Source organism: Aplidium turbinatum, chromosome 17 (genome assembly GCF_918807975.1).
Source record: "Aplidium turbinatum chromosome 17, kaAplTurb1.1, whole genome shotgun sequence".
In the NCBI taxonomy this organism is placed as follows: Eukaryota; Metazoa; Chordata; class Ascidiacea; order Aplousobranchia; family Polyclinidae; genus Aplidium; species Aplidium turbinatum.
This window is the reverse complement of record NC_137488.1, coordinates 14,848,375-14,863,918: the sequence shown is the minus strand read 5'-3', so window position 1 is coordinate 14,863,918 and position 15,544 is coordinate 14,848,375. Positions and strand designations below refer to the sequence as shown.

Below are 15,544 nucleotides of genomic sequence, written 5' to 3'. Positions count from 1 at the left end.
AAATGTAACGTTTTTGTGAACCAATATAACGTTATTTAGCGGTTCTGTCTCACTTCATCTCGAGGTCGTCATATAAGATTTGATTTTCTCCCATCCAGTAAACAACATTGTTATGTTTATTCCAGCTGCACCAAGCTTTATCGGAACGCGAACAACTCCATTCACAACTGTCGACGACCACACATGCCGTACAACAATACGAGGCTCAGTACAAGGATCTCCATGCCCGGTACATGCAATTGAACGAGCATATGGCCCAGCAAGCCGACAACTCAAGTCGGAATACCTCAAAGGTACAGTGAGGAATCTTCTCTCTGTTAATGCAAATCATAACGAATTCAAAGCATTTTAAAAATGTTATTTTTACATTGATTCAACGTCTGAAGACGTTAGTTAATGTAAAAATAATGGGTTTTGCTGTGAGGTGTGCTTAATTATCGACATTTAGTTCAATTATGATCTGTGACACAGGCCGATGATGCTTCTGCACCTGTAACTGCTGCAGAAGAAGCTTCGCTTGCTCGATTTCAACAACTCGAAGAAAGGTACCAAGCTTTCATTCATTATATCGACTTTCTGTACACACATTTCCAAATAATCTTAATAAATAATGTGATCAGATACAGCGGTCGGAATGCAAATATGCCTTTTTTGCCCCATATGTTAATGGTATAATCGTCTTGTGTTTATGCTTTGTGCATTAAGCGTGTTATTTGATGTTATTTTAAGATTACAAAATGATTACTTACCACACGCAATGTAACACACACTTAATAAACTTACAGAAGTTTATTAAGATTGGGCTTCTGTAAAAAGTTGACCGTGTACCATAATCAAGCACACAAAGCCAAGCAACCTTACCCTGGTCAACACGCCAATTTTAAACACAATTTTTTGGTAAGATAACTAGGCTTTGCATGTTTATAATTACAAAACAAGTAATGCATTGTTTGATAACAGATTAGAGCAAGCTGTCAGTGAAAAAGATGCATTGGCGGAGAGGTTTCTTCAAGTTGAGGATCGGTTACGAGCGGAAGTCGAGCACAGCCATCAGGTAAGTTACGACATTAAATCGAACTTGTAACATCGGCCACAGAGGTGAAGGCCACTAACCCAGACAGCAATTTCGTCATTTTTACATTGATTCAATGTCTGCAGACGTTGAATCAATGTAAAAATAACGGATTTTGCTGTCTGGGAAGGTGTCACTAAACGTCAGCCATTGAGATGAAGAAAAGTTGTAACTTTGTCTCCATTGCTTTAGATTGAAGACCAATGGAGAGAGGAAGTGGCAACGATGTGGAAGGCCCAGCGAGGCTCATCAACTGCTATCAACGTTGGTAATCCCAACGAAGAAGAAGCTGTACTTCTTAAACCTTCCTCGTTTAAGAAGAGGGTGAGTTGTTAAATGGGATTTTTAGGTTATTGAAAAACTGCAATGAAAATAAAAAATGATTTCACTGTTTTTTTTTCTGTTTTGTCGTTTAGTTTTGGTCGAGGCAAATTTCACATTGTTTTTTTTTTTTTTGCACATCAGCACTGGAGTACGTAATACTTGGGTAGTAACAATAGGGTCCACAAAGCCAGCTGCTACCTTCCACCAGATCGCTTGCATTAAAAGCTGTGTTTTCGCTTTCAGGTGACGCGGTCGAAGAACATATGCGCTCAATGGTTGAAAGGGAGATCGCTCACCAGGGGTCGGGTCAGACCTTATTCCATGCGCGCTCTTGTTGTCCTTTATTTTATTTTCATACATGCTTTTACTATCAAGTGTGCTGTAGGCTTATAGCTTCAATATTACGTTGCGCAGTATTTTCTTTGTGACAATCCTTGAGCTTTTTTTTATCCATAAATAGAAGACGTGATGTTTCTTCATGTGTGTGCCTTGGAAAAAGCGTCTAATCTAAGCTGTACCTGTCTCATTGGTTTCTCCGCTACAATCATTGAGAATTTTTTTGATTTGTTTTCTTGAAAATTCTAAGGCTCTATGTTCTTCCAAGCTGCTTTTCCGTTGGTCTTTGGGCATTCTCCAACTTTTATTTACTTTCTACAATTCTTCTGTATGTCATATTTCATTTTCTATCCTTGTTTGTGGGTTGAAGGTGGAGAGAGAATGCCAATCGGTTTCAAATAAAATTATATTTGCGACTAATGAATCCAAACGTCAAGTTTTTATTTCTTCTTCTGCAGTTGGAACAGGAGACTACTGTAATTTCACATCGGTCAGAATCGAATTCTCTCTTTAGAATCTTGTGGTTCTGGCAAAGTAAATTCATACTGTAACTGTTCTGAGTCGCTGTTGTGCTGGCAATACATGTTTAATTGATTAATCATTGTGCAATATACATTGAGGTGCTGGAGTTATATTTCTTTAATGCAAACATGCTACTGATGAATGCCAGAAATCGTACAAGACCGAAGCTTGTCACCTTATCTTAGGTTGCGTTCAACGAAAGTTTGTTTATCTTAATTTTGTGTTGAATAAAGTTTCTATGTTAAAGAACTTTGTTTGGTCCAAAAAAGTTTATCCCGGTACGCCTCTTACTCCACATTTGGTGAAACAGCCAACTCATGTCCATCATACGATACAGCCAGCAAATCAGTCTTTTTTACATTGATTCAAATCGAACTTTGCGAACTTTTTGCATTGATTCAACGTCTGCAGACGTTGAATCAATGCAAAAAGGGACTGATTTGCTGGCTAAGAGGTGAAACGTGCACTTCCCACTGCGAAGTGTTGGGTCGCTGTGGGCATTCGGACGTTTTCCAACCTGCTGTCTCGAAGCTACAGCTGGACGCTACGTCGCTTAAGTTGTACACTGACGTAGCTTACAACTTAGAGCTTAATTATGTGTAGTTCATTTTCTTGTTAGTATCACGTGGTATATTTATATGCTTCCCCCATGTACTTGATTTTACATTGTTACAACGTACGTGCAGAGAAGCTATTGTACTTTAAATCGATATTATCACAATAAACATTATTTCCAGTTGGTTGTTATCAGACTAATTGTTTGTTTGTTTGTTTTATCTTTATCCTGCATTGCGGGAAAGCGGACTTGAGCGCTATGCATCGGTGTACGCCTTCCAACGTACACCTGACCCACGCTGCAGCCGACGGCAATGTCTGTTTCCGGTTGTCTACTCTACTTATGACTTAAATTTGGTACTACCCATTACTCGAAATCGATCACTGAGTAGAGGCAATTATCGTAAAGTTTCTTGCCCAGAGAAACAACAGCAAGTGAGGGTGGCTGGAGTCGAACATGCAGGCTCTCGACTGCGAGCCCAACGCGCTAACCACTCGGCCACTGCTGCCTACTTTTTATAGTTTTGTGACCTTTATCCGGTATCATAGTTAAAAAAAAGCTATTTGTCTTGTGGTCAAAATGATGAGGAAATGGAGCTATGTTTTAGTCAAGTCATGCGCTGTGTAGAGAAGGTTGTGTAGACCTACAGCAACTGAGCAGGAGCAGCGAATGTAAGTTGGTGACTGATTAGGGGCATTACTTAATGGGTCAGCCGTAAAACATGCTTGTTGTAAATGGATCGATAACTGGATGCAAGCTGCCGCTCATTGTGAGTGTATGAATCAGTCTCTCACAAAGTGGCAAAACGATCAAACTAACCTGGGAATTAATTTGCACATGCACTCGTCTCTGGCTTCGGGAACCTGAACCTCACCAAGGAATACACATAGCCTACAGGTATATGCTACTCTTCATTGTAAAACAATTTCCGCTCGTTGGCAACGATTGGGTGCTGGTTTGACGAATTGAAGTAGGCCTACGGTTTAACTTTGTATGTGATTCATTCCTTTTATATTTTATCATCAGCGTATGTGAAGAGAAGATTACTATTAGGTAGCTAGTTCTCACATGGTTAGGACTTGTGTCATACGGTTGTCTTAGGAAGATCAAACCAGCAGAAAGTTTGCTGAGTAAACCTTATTGTACCAATTGTATGACAAAGAGCTATGAGTTTTTATCTCCACATCTTCGTGATTGAGTTTGGTTACCCTGAAATTATTTGAGAAGTTCTTCCTCAACATTATCTGGCCATTAACTGCTTATCAAGGCCAACATTATCTGACCTTGATAAGCAGTTGCCAAACTAAACGTTTTCGATACTTTAAGGCAAAATTTTTCAATAAGAAAGTAAAACGAAAAAGTTTGTACAGAAACGAAATATTTTTGTTTGGGATAATGGCACTTATCACCAGCTACACCATTTCACTGTAGTTGGCTACGCTACAGTCTGTTACACGCTTTGCGAAGTCGAGTAGCCGATTGGCTAGAACTAAAGAGCAAATAAATTTCAAACCATATGAAGAAATGTTTATTTAACAAATGTAACCCACACATTATTAAAAGATTGTGCTGTGCTATCGAACTGCAAGCAATATCGATATCAGTTTAGAGAGCCAAGTAAGCTATCACAGAAATTTCTACTTTGTAGGCTAGTAGCATAAACCATTGTGTTTCAAACTTTCTTGGCCACGGAACACTTCGCGCATTAAAAAAAAAATCTTGCGAAGCACAAAACGAAATTGTTATAATGATGCAATAAAATAGACAACACAACAACAATTTGTTCTGTTTCATCTGGGGCTGCTTGGGTAGGTAATATTATTGATATTGATGCAGGTATTGCAGAAAGACAAACGCAAAGCTCTTGATTTTCGACCGGTATTTCATGTACACTATTTAAACTAATAAATTTCTTGCGAAACACCTGACGCTCTTTCACGGAACACCAGTGCTCCGCGAAACACCGGTTAAAAATCACTAGCCTAAACCGATATGTCATACTCAGCTATGAGTAGTTTATTATTTTTAACATACTGTATAATGTATATATTATGTCAGAGTCACAATATGGCTATTGACTATTGTATTTTCCTATAAATGAACATAGGTCTCAGTGTTTTGAATTGCCGGTAAACTATGTTTTTTCTCAGCAGAAAAGGTATTCCATTCTTAGTGCGCATGACCCATGACAAGTGACCACAGTCAATCGGAAATATTTTGCTGTGACTGTTTCAGAAAAGAGATTGGTCACTCTGCCGTTTTTGTTCTCATTTCCATCAAAAATCTAAAAATATATTGTTTATTATTATTATTTATTTGTATCAGACAAGGTTATAAGCGATAAATAAGTAAGTAAAGTAACTGAAGTGTAATTAGCTTATTATGATCCATTTTGAAAGCACATATTTTTTACATTGCAAGGGGTGATCCAACAAGAAACCTAAGAAGGAGCATTTCAACAAAACATAGTAACGTGTATTGTGTAGGTAGGTCTACATTAATCCGACCTTGCAAATACGCCATAAAAAAATTACTTTTTTTGATTGCTTATCCACCACTGGTAGCCTACTTGTTTCTCTATTTTACTACTTACCATGTCAACACCTGGCTCTTTTTCGATCGTTTGCAAATCGTTTGGAGTGTTACCATACGATATTTTATAACTGGTCACCCATTGATCTTCAGCACTCCCTCCTTGTGTTATTACTCCGGTTACTGGGATATGCATGGGTAATTTTACCTGGACCCATTCACCAGCTCCTTGAAAAGCTGCATCATAAAACAACACAAAGTCAATTTTCAGCTTTTGGTGAAATTACTATTACCTACTTGAAGCGAGCGATTAGGCTACATCAACATCATTAAGTTCCTTCCTCTCGTCGAGGATTGAAGGCAATGAGGCGCCAAGTTTCTCTATTGTGAGATTTTTCTACGGCAGTTTTGTAATTAAGTCCTGACCAGTCTTCAATATCATTAGTCCAAATTCTTGGTGGTCTGCCCCTATTTCGTTTGCCGTTCATTTGTCCTTCTAGTAGTTGTCTTTAAATAGAATTATTACGAATCATGTGGTCAAAATATTAGGCTACAATTTTTTTGATTTAATTTTTTTTAGAAGTTCCAAGTTGGTTTGTATTCTAGATAGTACATCTTTGTTTGTGATTTTATCCTTCCGTGGAATTTTAAGCATTCTTCTATAAATCCACATTTCAAATGCCTCAATTAGGCTACAGCCTACTCTGAACTACTCACGTGGACCGCTTTCGTGCCAATATCCCATTGAATCTAATCTTGCAAAATGAGCTTCATAGTCCGACCCCAAAGAGGATGAAGATGTCAGGGATTCATTTGCAATTCGTTCATCTCGGATTCCCACACCACAGATCAAAGCTTTAAGACAATAATGTAAGTTAAATGTTAATTGCTTGTTAATTTTTATGTTTTGTTGGTTTGCTTGGTTTGGTTTTTGAATCTTTATTCTCGGACTGACAAAGCCTTGATAGGTTATTACTGATAGTTTCGCATAATTGTAGAGGCTGTTGACGCAAGGCTGGACTACACTTTGCCAATCTCGGTAACCGACCCTGCGTCAAAAGCTTCTACAAGTAGGCTTGTGCGAAACTACCAGGAATCACCTACTGTATCAAAGCTTTGCCAGTCCGAGGATAAAGATTCAAAACGAATTAACCAGAATAGCAGTTTAGCAGACTTTGTAGCATTACACTATGCTTGCTAGCAAACAAAAAACAACAAATGATTGACATATATGTAACCAAATTGGATTAAACAACATTATGCGAAAAACAACAAAATTGCCGCAACATTGCCCGTGTCAGGAAAAATACTTTATTACAAAATATTCTTCAGCCCAAGTGTTGTCAATCATCTATTTTGATCAAGAAAAATAAATGAATTCTTTTCAAAGTTATTCTTTGTAACAGTAATTACTGTATATTAGTACTTTGGATGTTTTGCTCCATACCCTGGGTTGTCATATTGATGTGATTTTTGCCATAAATGTAACCGCTATGTCAACAGCTTAACCTATGTACCATGCTATGTACTTATCATACATTTCCTTTCGACAACAACAAAGGAACTTACGACGAGCCTGCACTGCTACAATCTCGAGCTTATCAACAGCGTCTGCAAAATAAAAGATAGAGATTTTGAGAACAATTTCTTGCTGGTTTGCTTGAAATCTGTTTTCAATTATGTGCAAATCAAGTCACTGGCAATGCATTGACTTTTGTCAGCAATCAATGAAAACTTTAGTGAAAACTAATCATTTGGTTTAAATTTATTTTGAAAACGTTTAGTCGATTGTCTTCCTCAAATCACGGATTTTGAACACGACTAATTTACCTGTTGCTGGCCCAGACGTGCCACGAAACTGCATCAGACGAATTCGGCTGAAAGCATTTTGTTGCCGAAAATAACATTTATCAAATTAAAAAATTAATCTCGGTACCGGTGGTCATCTTACTTGACAAACAATCACCCAGCCAATTCCACTGAAAGATTTAAAAACGAGATTTTAAAACAAAAATTTCTGTTTTATGTTTGCTTATATTTCTAGAAACATCTAGTGATGTAAAATACGTTAATGACACGAGTTTTGCTTACTTTGTAAGTCAGTCACTTCTGCAACAAGTGTGTCAACTTCAGCTGGATCACAAGTGCACTGGCCATCAGCTCCAGCATCGCCTTTCAACCCCTGGAGGCCTGGTGGTCCGATCATGGCGGCAGACGCGAAAGGATGGTCCACCAATAAGCCGCAAGACATCAGACAAATTGCAAACAACAATTTCATTTTGAATTTTAAGGGAAATGAGTCACAAAACAAATGAATGCTATTGGCTGTAAATTTAACACATTGTTTTAAAGGCATATTGACTTGCATAAACGCTGTTTTACTACCACATTGTGTTCATTGTACGAGTTTTATTTAATAAAGTTGTCTCAACAGAACTAGAATAGTTTTATTTAAAGTTATATTATTTGCAGACGATCTCAAGCGCCGCTATAGCAACAAAGCTGAACGCATTTTAGCCAGATCGTACACGTTTTAGGCCAGAACTGCACAACATACGGCCCACGAAACATGTGCAGCCCGAAAAATTTTTTCATGGAGCCCACGAGATGATTCAGATATATTTTATTACATTTTGTAATAACAACTTTTGGCTTTTTAAATCCATTTTAGGTACGAATTAACCATTTTTAATAGCAACAATGACATATTGTACAACGCAGCGTCTGCAGCTACCTTTAAGACGATTGCTTTCGATTTTTTTATCTGAATGATATCTGTTATCCGATGGTCACTTTGTAGAAACGTTACAGCAACGTTTGTATGCGGCCCGCGAAATAGAACTTTTCTTGTGTCCCTTGTACCATTTTGAGTTATGCATGCCTGTTCCAGGCTATTTGCAATGACTTTTTAGGCTTTGTGTGTGCAAAATAATATCCTACCATAGTTTGACTGCATTAAAATTTATCAAAAAATGTTAACAAAATGTCTCTGACATCAGTTTTGTTTGATTATTTCTAAAGTTATTGACTTTATAACAGAACTCTTCACAATATTACGAGTTCAGCTTCGTCTTCTTTACATTTAGACTTTTTATATGAGCATCACTCTCTATCTCACTGCTTTAGCGCTGAATGCTCTCACCCCTTTGGAGGTTGAATGGAATATTGTCATAGCTGCATGCATAGCCACATTTTATACCAGCCTGGTAAGTGCCGTCATTTATTACATGTCATTTGTGTTCAATTTGATGTATTGCGTTGTCTAAAAAATTTAACCTTTACAAACCAGACTATCGAGGTTCTGCAGACAAACTTTAATTACATTGAAGTTTGAGAGACAATGTAGGTAAGACATTCACAAACGTTAATTAATCTATATCCGCTAAAATTGTGTTGGTATTCTTTAAATATAAGCCGAAAACACTTGGAAAGTCGGGTTGTCTTACGAGTTGGGCTAAAATTGTCGCAAGTTTTTAAGAGGCTGATTTATGCAAATTTGATGATGATAAATTAAATGGAAAACGTTACGTAATGCATCAGCAGAAGAGTTTGACAGACTAGCCATGATATGTGTCAATATTCCAGATAATTCTTGATACAAACAACAAAAAACATGATTAAAGTTTGTACGAGTTGTTTTTCAGCATTAAATTATGATGTAATGAAAATATTATCACTTCCAATCGAGTCAATGGCGCTTGTACAATGAAGTAGATTTTTTTTTTTAGCCAATCGAAAAAAATGTTGTCGAAAATGTTTATTGAAAAAATGGTCTCAGTATAAAAGTTGCCTTTTGAAAGACAAGTTTAAAATGTTAATTGGGTAATTTGAATTTGCTGCTAGTCTGTGATGGGCGTTTCGTTGTAATTCGAGTATTTTTGTATGAAAACCTACAGTAGGTTATGGAATTGGTTGGTTTGGTGTTTGTTTGGTGTTGAATCTTTGTCCTAGGACTGACAAAGTCTTTGATAGGTTATTTCTTGTAGTTTGACATACTTGTAGAGGCTTTTAACACATGGCCGGTTAATGAGGTTGGCAGAGTGTAGTTTTCTGATTGTGGAAGTGTTGTTGCTGAAGAATTATTCCATTCACTAAGTCAGGGGTCGAGAACCTATGGCTCGCGAGCCATATAGGCTATGGCTCTTTTGACGACGGCATCTGGCTTGCAAAAAAATCCAATTTTCTAAACTGCAAACCGCAAAAGTTTTATCTTAACTTTTCATTACAACTTCGAGCTGAGAATACGCTCAGAATGCACCAAATTAATTGTAATTTTTCATTTTTTTTTGGTGGAGGAGACCTCCCAAACCTCCCGCTGTTTTTCTCCTCTTGCGAGTTCCCACTTTCAAAACTTCGTCAGTGCCACCACGTGTTAATTGTATTAAGTGTTAAAGCATAACAGTATAACCTATGACTCTCACGGAAATGTATTTCCAAAAATGAAGCTTTAATGGCTTTCTTACTCAAAAAGTTCCCGACCACTGCATTAAGTGCTACTGAATGGAGAGCTTCTCTGCAATGCGTTACTCAAGAGCATACCCCGAGTCAATTCAATGATGACTAAGGCTAAGTAACATTTGATAATTAATTCGACAAATAAGCACATGAACACATTACCACTTGGACCTCTTAATCTTTTTGACGTAATGTTGATCTTAACATTTGCTCCAAAATAACGCTAACCTCTAACGCTTTTAGTGGTGATCATTACTCCATTTTTAAATCTTAATTATTTTCGTCATGCCAACAAGATTAAAAATTGCTTGATCTTTGGGTAGTAAAGTGTCCTAACTATTTGATGATTAAATGCCAGTGATTACGTTAATTTTATGTGATTAAACGATGCATGCTTCAATACTGTGTAACTTTTAAATTTAAACCGAGTGAGATTAATTGTTTGTAAATTGTTCCTCAGCCAACATATTTTTATTTTACATCGTTTTAACGTTTGGAGACGATATAAAAATGGAGCTTTTCGCTGACTGGCTCACAGACGAATAATAATTTGTTTCACCTCAGATGTACCAGACAGAAGTTATAATGCTTCAGCTAAGTCCATTGTTTGCTTTGTGAAATCAAAATTGTCAAGCACTGCACTCGCAGTTCTTCACTTGCAAGTGCCTACTTTACATGTATGTAAATATTTTGACTGCACCAAACACCCTGTGTATCATCGTATTAGGTAACAATTAAGTGTCAAAGGCGTGGCTCAAATAAAAGGAACAGATGACACAGATTTATTTCAAGTCACAATTTTAGCTCTTAATATCGTATATAATATATTTATACACCTACTTCTTTTCACTGTTGGTAGCCTAATCTAAAGCGTAAGCCAATAGATGCCATCACTCAAAATACGAATGTTTATTAATAACAGCGTATATTTATTTTGTTGCATAGTTTTTTAATTTTCTTTTTCCTTTGGTTATTTTAACTTTTTGGGCCCGCGATTGCTGACACTCTGTATTTAGTATCATATTTATACATTGGAAGAATCGGATTCTAGACAAGTTTACTTGTGGCTATCGCAATGTCGTTTGCTACAGGTATGGCTGCACTAGTGCACTGTGACTTCACATAATTTTAAACATGTTTAAAGTTTATAATGGTTTCATTTTTAGCTCGTGCTTTCAAGTCCCGTGTGGTTGCAGTTGATATGATCCTAACCCGAACATAAAAAGTTGATCTATTTGCATTGTTTCACCGTCAGAAGACTTTGAAACAATATATAACATGCAATGTTTGACCAATGTACTGGAGATTTAGATTTTTCAGTTTTAATTTCAAATAGCCCATCATAAATCTTTTTCAACAGGTGCTGTAGGTTTGTCATTAACTTAAGTTGTTGTATAAATACATAGCAGGGATCCCCAAACTTTTTTCTTTGAAAGCCGAATTGCTGCGAGATTAACAGGTGCGGGCTGGATGCAAATTGCGAAAAGGTATAGCCTACAGTACTACAACTATTTAGAATCTCCATTGACTTGGATTGAGCACAATAAATAACAAAATCAGCGGTAGAATAGCAAAGTTGTGATGTATATCGAAAGGTTGCTGGAAAAGTTATCCCCTGCTGTGATACACTACAGTCCTTGACAAAAAGTTTGGTAACTTTTTCCCTTAACAGCAGTTGTAGTGCAGCTGTTATTTCCGCAGCACGTGCCGGGCCGGATGAAATCAGTTCGGGGGCCGGTTTCGGCCCGCGGCCGTAGTTTGGTGACCCGTGATATACAGCCTACTTAATGTTAAGCTGTTACATATACAGTGCGTTTAGTATCTAAAAAATGTAGCTTGCGTCATCGGTTTAAAACACATTCGTTGTTAAAGTTACTTTAATACTTTTTGTTAATATTGTATTTAACAGGGAAAAACAATCCGAAGAAAATGAATCCTGAATTATTTGTTCCTTTCATTGACAATCAGTATCTTCCGCAAAAAGTCAGAAACTTTTTTCGATTTGGAGTACCGAAAATGTCTGAAAGTATTGAAGTGAAAGAAAGCAGATTATAGGAAATATCCATCTCCGAGCTCTACAAATCAAACCGTTGCAATTTTATAACTGGCCTTAGCTTGCTACTCGCAAAGAAAACATAATATCATAATCTGTACTTAGAAGCGTCAAAACTTGCAATCCAATCATGAGCTGCCATGCTCCAGTTTGTGACCGGTGTAAATCAAAGTTCAATTCAAACATCAATAAACATCTTATTTATAGGCTAATTACTGCAGATTGAAAAATGTTGACATAAAAACGCTTTATATGCTACTGTACATATGCGTTGTGTTGTATTAACCTATCTTCAAATAAAAAAATAAAAAAACAACATCAACGATTCTTCCAATGATTCTTTTTGAGTTATGTTAGTTATTCCTGTAAACCACTGTCCTCTGATAAAAATCATTGACCTCGGTTTGTACATCCCAATTGGCTTATACAAATCTCAATTTAACTTTGAAACTCGCGGCTGTGCAGTCCTATGACGCAAATATTCTTCATCGCTGTAACTGTTGAATGTTGTTAAATTCTTTAGTTCTAGACTAGTAGGTCTATCATGAAAGAAACCCACTAAACTATTGACTGGATCGTTATTACAAATCAGACTTGTCGTCGTAAAATCTATAGCTAGAGAGTAAAGTGTGACTCACTGCATTGAAGGAGTGTGCAATCCCTTGATAACCTATGCTTCTAACGTTTGTTGTTGTAATTTTTAGATGAACGAAAGTGGTGCATGAACTGAACATGGACTGGTTTCATTTCTATTTTCATATTTTAACTTGGTGCAAGACAATAGCATAGTAAAGCGTAGTAGTACTATCTATAGCAAAAACGCCTTTTTGTGGGGGTGCACGACTGCACGTGGTTAAGCACTCCTCTGAATCCGCTACTGGTGTATTTTATTTCATTTCTATTTTTGTATTTCTCATAATTTCATCTGTTCTACTGTATCATATATATCTGATAAACAGCAAAGTAGGTTATGCCTAAGTTGGTCTAAGTGTATAGCTTACAATGCTAAGATCGCGAGCTTGATCGCGTTTATTGGAGTTTAATTCATTTCTTTTCAATTTTTGAATTGAAATTTTGAATTTTTTATTTTTAACTACTGTATTTACCAGCTTGTGTTAGGTGAATCCCTATCAAAATCAAATAAGCCCTACATGGCATGTTGAGCCTCTGTAGTAAAATGTTTAGCTTAAATTAACAATTCTTGTATTCGTCTCTGCTAGTAAAACTTTTACAGCTGTAGTTTCGCGCTTTTGTGCTGTACATTGGTAGTTCATGTGCTGTACGGTATTGTTTGATATAATAAAACTCTGTGTTTTTGTGATCAATTGCTAATAATCGCCAATTGTGAAATGTCATGGAATGTCACTGCAAGTGATATTATAAACACTAATGATTAATCCCAAAAAATTAATAACAGAAGACTGAAGTCACAAAGAAAAGCTTTTAAGAAAAAGGCGAGCAAAGTTTTAATTTACATAAAGTAAGCAAACCACGTATTGTTTGATATTGTATGGGCTAGTGTGAGTAACTCGGAAATCCATTTTCGAAACAAACTTTTTCAAAAGTGCTTTGATCAATAAACCAAACAATTTTTAGCAATTTAAACTCAGTCTTTCATTTAATTTTTTGAATGCAAAAGCAGGGCGTAAGTCATAGTATAACCTTGCGCCAAGAATATTTCAAGTTGAACGAAAAAATTAGTTACAGTATATAAATGAGCCAATACAAATTAGGAAACAACTATTAATATTCAGATTTAACTTGACGAATATACGGAATTATTAATAATGAACTTACCGTACTTTCGCGACTACGGACGTGTGTATACGTCTCAGGATTTTTGTCATGACGACTAAAGGACGTACCCATCTGTTCAAGGTAAAACGACCTTTCGGGAAAAAAATTTTTCAACCTCCATTTTATTTTTAACCATTTAACCTTGAACGTATGGGCACACTGTTGGTCGTCATAGCAAAAATCCTAAAACGTAAACACACGTCCGTGGTCGCGAAAGAGTTAGAGTGGTAGAGAAACTTTATTCAATGATAAACCTACAGCCGGAAATTTAGAATTGTATTTTTATCCAGACAGTGGCGCACGTCATGCATACGAAGGAAGCCAGTGATAGCCACTCGACAAAAGTCTGCCATAGCCATTGGCCATTGAAACCTCGCACCAATCATAAGCTACGTTTTCCATGACGTGAAAAGGGCGAAAAGGAGATGATACAAAGCAAATCAAGTGATGGGTCTGTGATGTCTCTGTCAGCTGGTTGGCTTAGGGGTTAGGGTTAAGCTAGACAGTAGTCATTTCATGACATGCGTTTCATGTCATTTCATGACATGCGTAGATCACCACCCCTACCATTAGGCTACTCTTTTGCCTTCTGTAACTACCAAATAAAGCTCAAAACAAAGATTAACTTTCTGGCTGAGTACTAGAATAGTCACAATTGGACGGTAGGCTCTTATAACATGTTCTGATTGGTTGGCGGTGTCATTAGGGTCTGGTAGAATTTCTTCATGTTAAAGTGGCTTCCGCATACGAAATCTTACTTTGAACTGATATGAGGTCTAAGATGTCAGTTTATTCATACTGCAGTATTTCCGATGATGTTCTTTTTGTAATCTCAAAACATTGCAAGCAAGAAAATGAAATAAACTGGAAAATTTGTTTAGTGATTTAATTGAAAATTATCTGAACTGTATCAAACATACTTAAATTGAAACCCCACATGCTATCTAAGCTTTTGGGTACTCTGCCAACAAAAACGTACACCATCTTAATGATATCACATTTCAAGCGTATATACTGTACGTTGTTGTAGTGTACAAATTTAACCAGCTTTGTTTAATTCGTATGTCTTCATGGTTTTTTTGAACTAGTGGCTAAGGTAAATTAAAATTCGCTCGATCAAAACCTGCGATGTCGACTGACTAGCCGAGTGATGAGAGCCCTGGTACGGCACTCGAAAGAGCGAAGGTTCGACATCGCTCAAGAGCACGAACCTTTGGCGAGACACTTAAAGGCATACCTAAAAGTAGACACAAAGATTGGCTTCATTGCCTTCCCTTCTACTTAATCTAAATCTTCAATCATCGGGGGTAAGTCTCGATACGACCATGGCCACCTAAAGATACGGCCTGATTTGTCACATTTTGCAGAAATTTCCAGGTTTTTCTAACTTTGTGCGAACGTTTAAATAAATTTTTCTAAAAAATACATTTTTACGCTTTCTTTATTCTTTTCTCCAGATGACACAGTAGGTTTTAACATCCTCACATGTTGAAAAACAAAGAAAATTTGATTTCGAAGATTTTAGTCAGACTGTTAATTTTCAATAACAGTCTGATTTTGCGTTTTTCAACTTACTTTTTTTCATTTGCTATTGCTTCCCCAAGGCAACAAAAAAGTTTTATATCATTAGGAAACCGCAAAAAGTAAAAACATCTCAAAAAATGTCAGTCAAGCACTAGCAGTAGCTGTAACCAAAATCTGCAAAATGTGACAAATCAGGCCTCATCTCCAGGTGGCCATGGTACGACAAAAACTTGCGATAGTTCGATTTTCACATAGGCTACGTGACTTTTTAATTTAATTCGTTGGCTTCTTATTCTTTAAGCAATTACAATGCTTCCATAATAATGTAGTTCTAGCAACTATAAAAAAAACTGTAACAGAAAAACGATTAAGA

At 36.7% G+C, this 15,544-nt stretch overlaps 2 protein-coding genes across 2 annotated transcripts in view; one reads left to right on the top strand and one right to left on the bottom strand.

The window, feature by feature from the left end:
• Positions 1 to 3,006, top strand: part of LOC145786230 (uncharacterized) — a 39,701-nt gene extending 36,695 nt beyond the window's left edge. Inside the window, exons 39-43 of the mRNA XM_082597873.1 lie at positions 126 to 293; positions 472 to 545; positions 961 to 1,054; positions 1,265 to 1,396; positions 1,640 to 3,006. Of these exons, the coding sequence (XP_082453999.1) occupies positions 126 to 293; positions 472 to 545; positions 961 to 1,054; positions 1,265 to 1,396; positions 1,640 to 1,789 (618 nt within the window). The 3' untranslated portion in view covers positions 1,790 to 3,006. The remainder of the gene's footprint in view (positions 1 to 125; positions 294 to 471; positions 546 to 960; positions 1,055 to 1,264; positions 1,397 to 1,639) is intronic.
• Positions 3,007 to 4,956: 1,950 nt separating this feature from the next.
• LOC145786229 (lactadherin-like) lies at positions 4,957 to 7,620 on the bottom strand. Its single transcript, XM_082597872.1, has 5 exons — positions 7,434 to 7,620; positions 6,912 to 6,953; positions 6,060 to 6,197; positions 5,404 to 5,579; positions 4,957 to 5,094 (listed from the first exon to the last, which is right to left on the bottom strand). The coding sequence occupies exons 1-5, from the start codon at positions 7,618 to 7,620 to the stop codon at positions 4,957 to 4,959; spliced, it is 681 nt and encodes a 226-aa protein (XP_082453998.1).
• Positions 7,621 to 15,544: the final 7,924 nt, after the last annotated feature.

What these genes read in the sequence shown, in the direction of transcription:
- LOC145786229 (XM_082597872.1), bottom strand. Translation starts at nt 7,620, where the DNA reads ATGAAATTGTTGTTTGCAATTTGTCTGATGTCTTGCGGCTTATTGGTG. An exon ending in TGTAGCAGTGCAGGCTCGTC is followed by an intron (nt 6,198 to 6,911) that starts GTAAGTTCCTTT and finishes ATTGTCTTAAAG; the next exon opens with CTTTGATCTGTGGTGTGGGA. An exon ending in AAGAGCCAGGTGTTGACATG is followed by an intron (nt 5,095 to 5,403) that starts GTAAGTAGTAAA and finishes ATATATTTTTAG; the next exon opens with ATTTTTGATGGAAATGAGAA.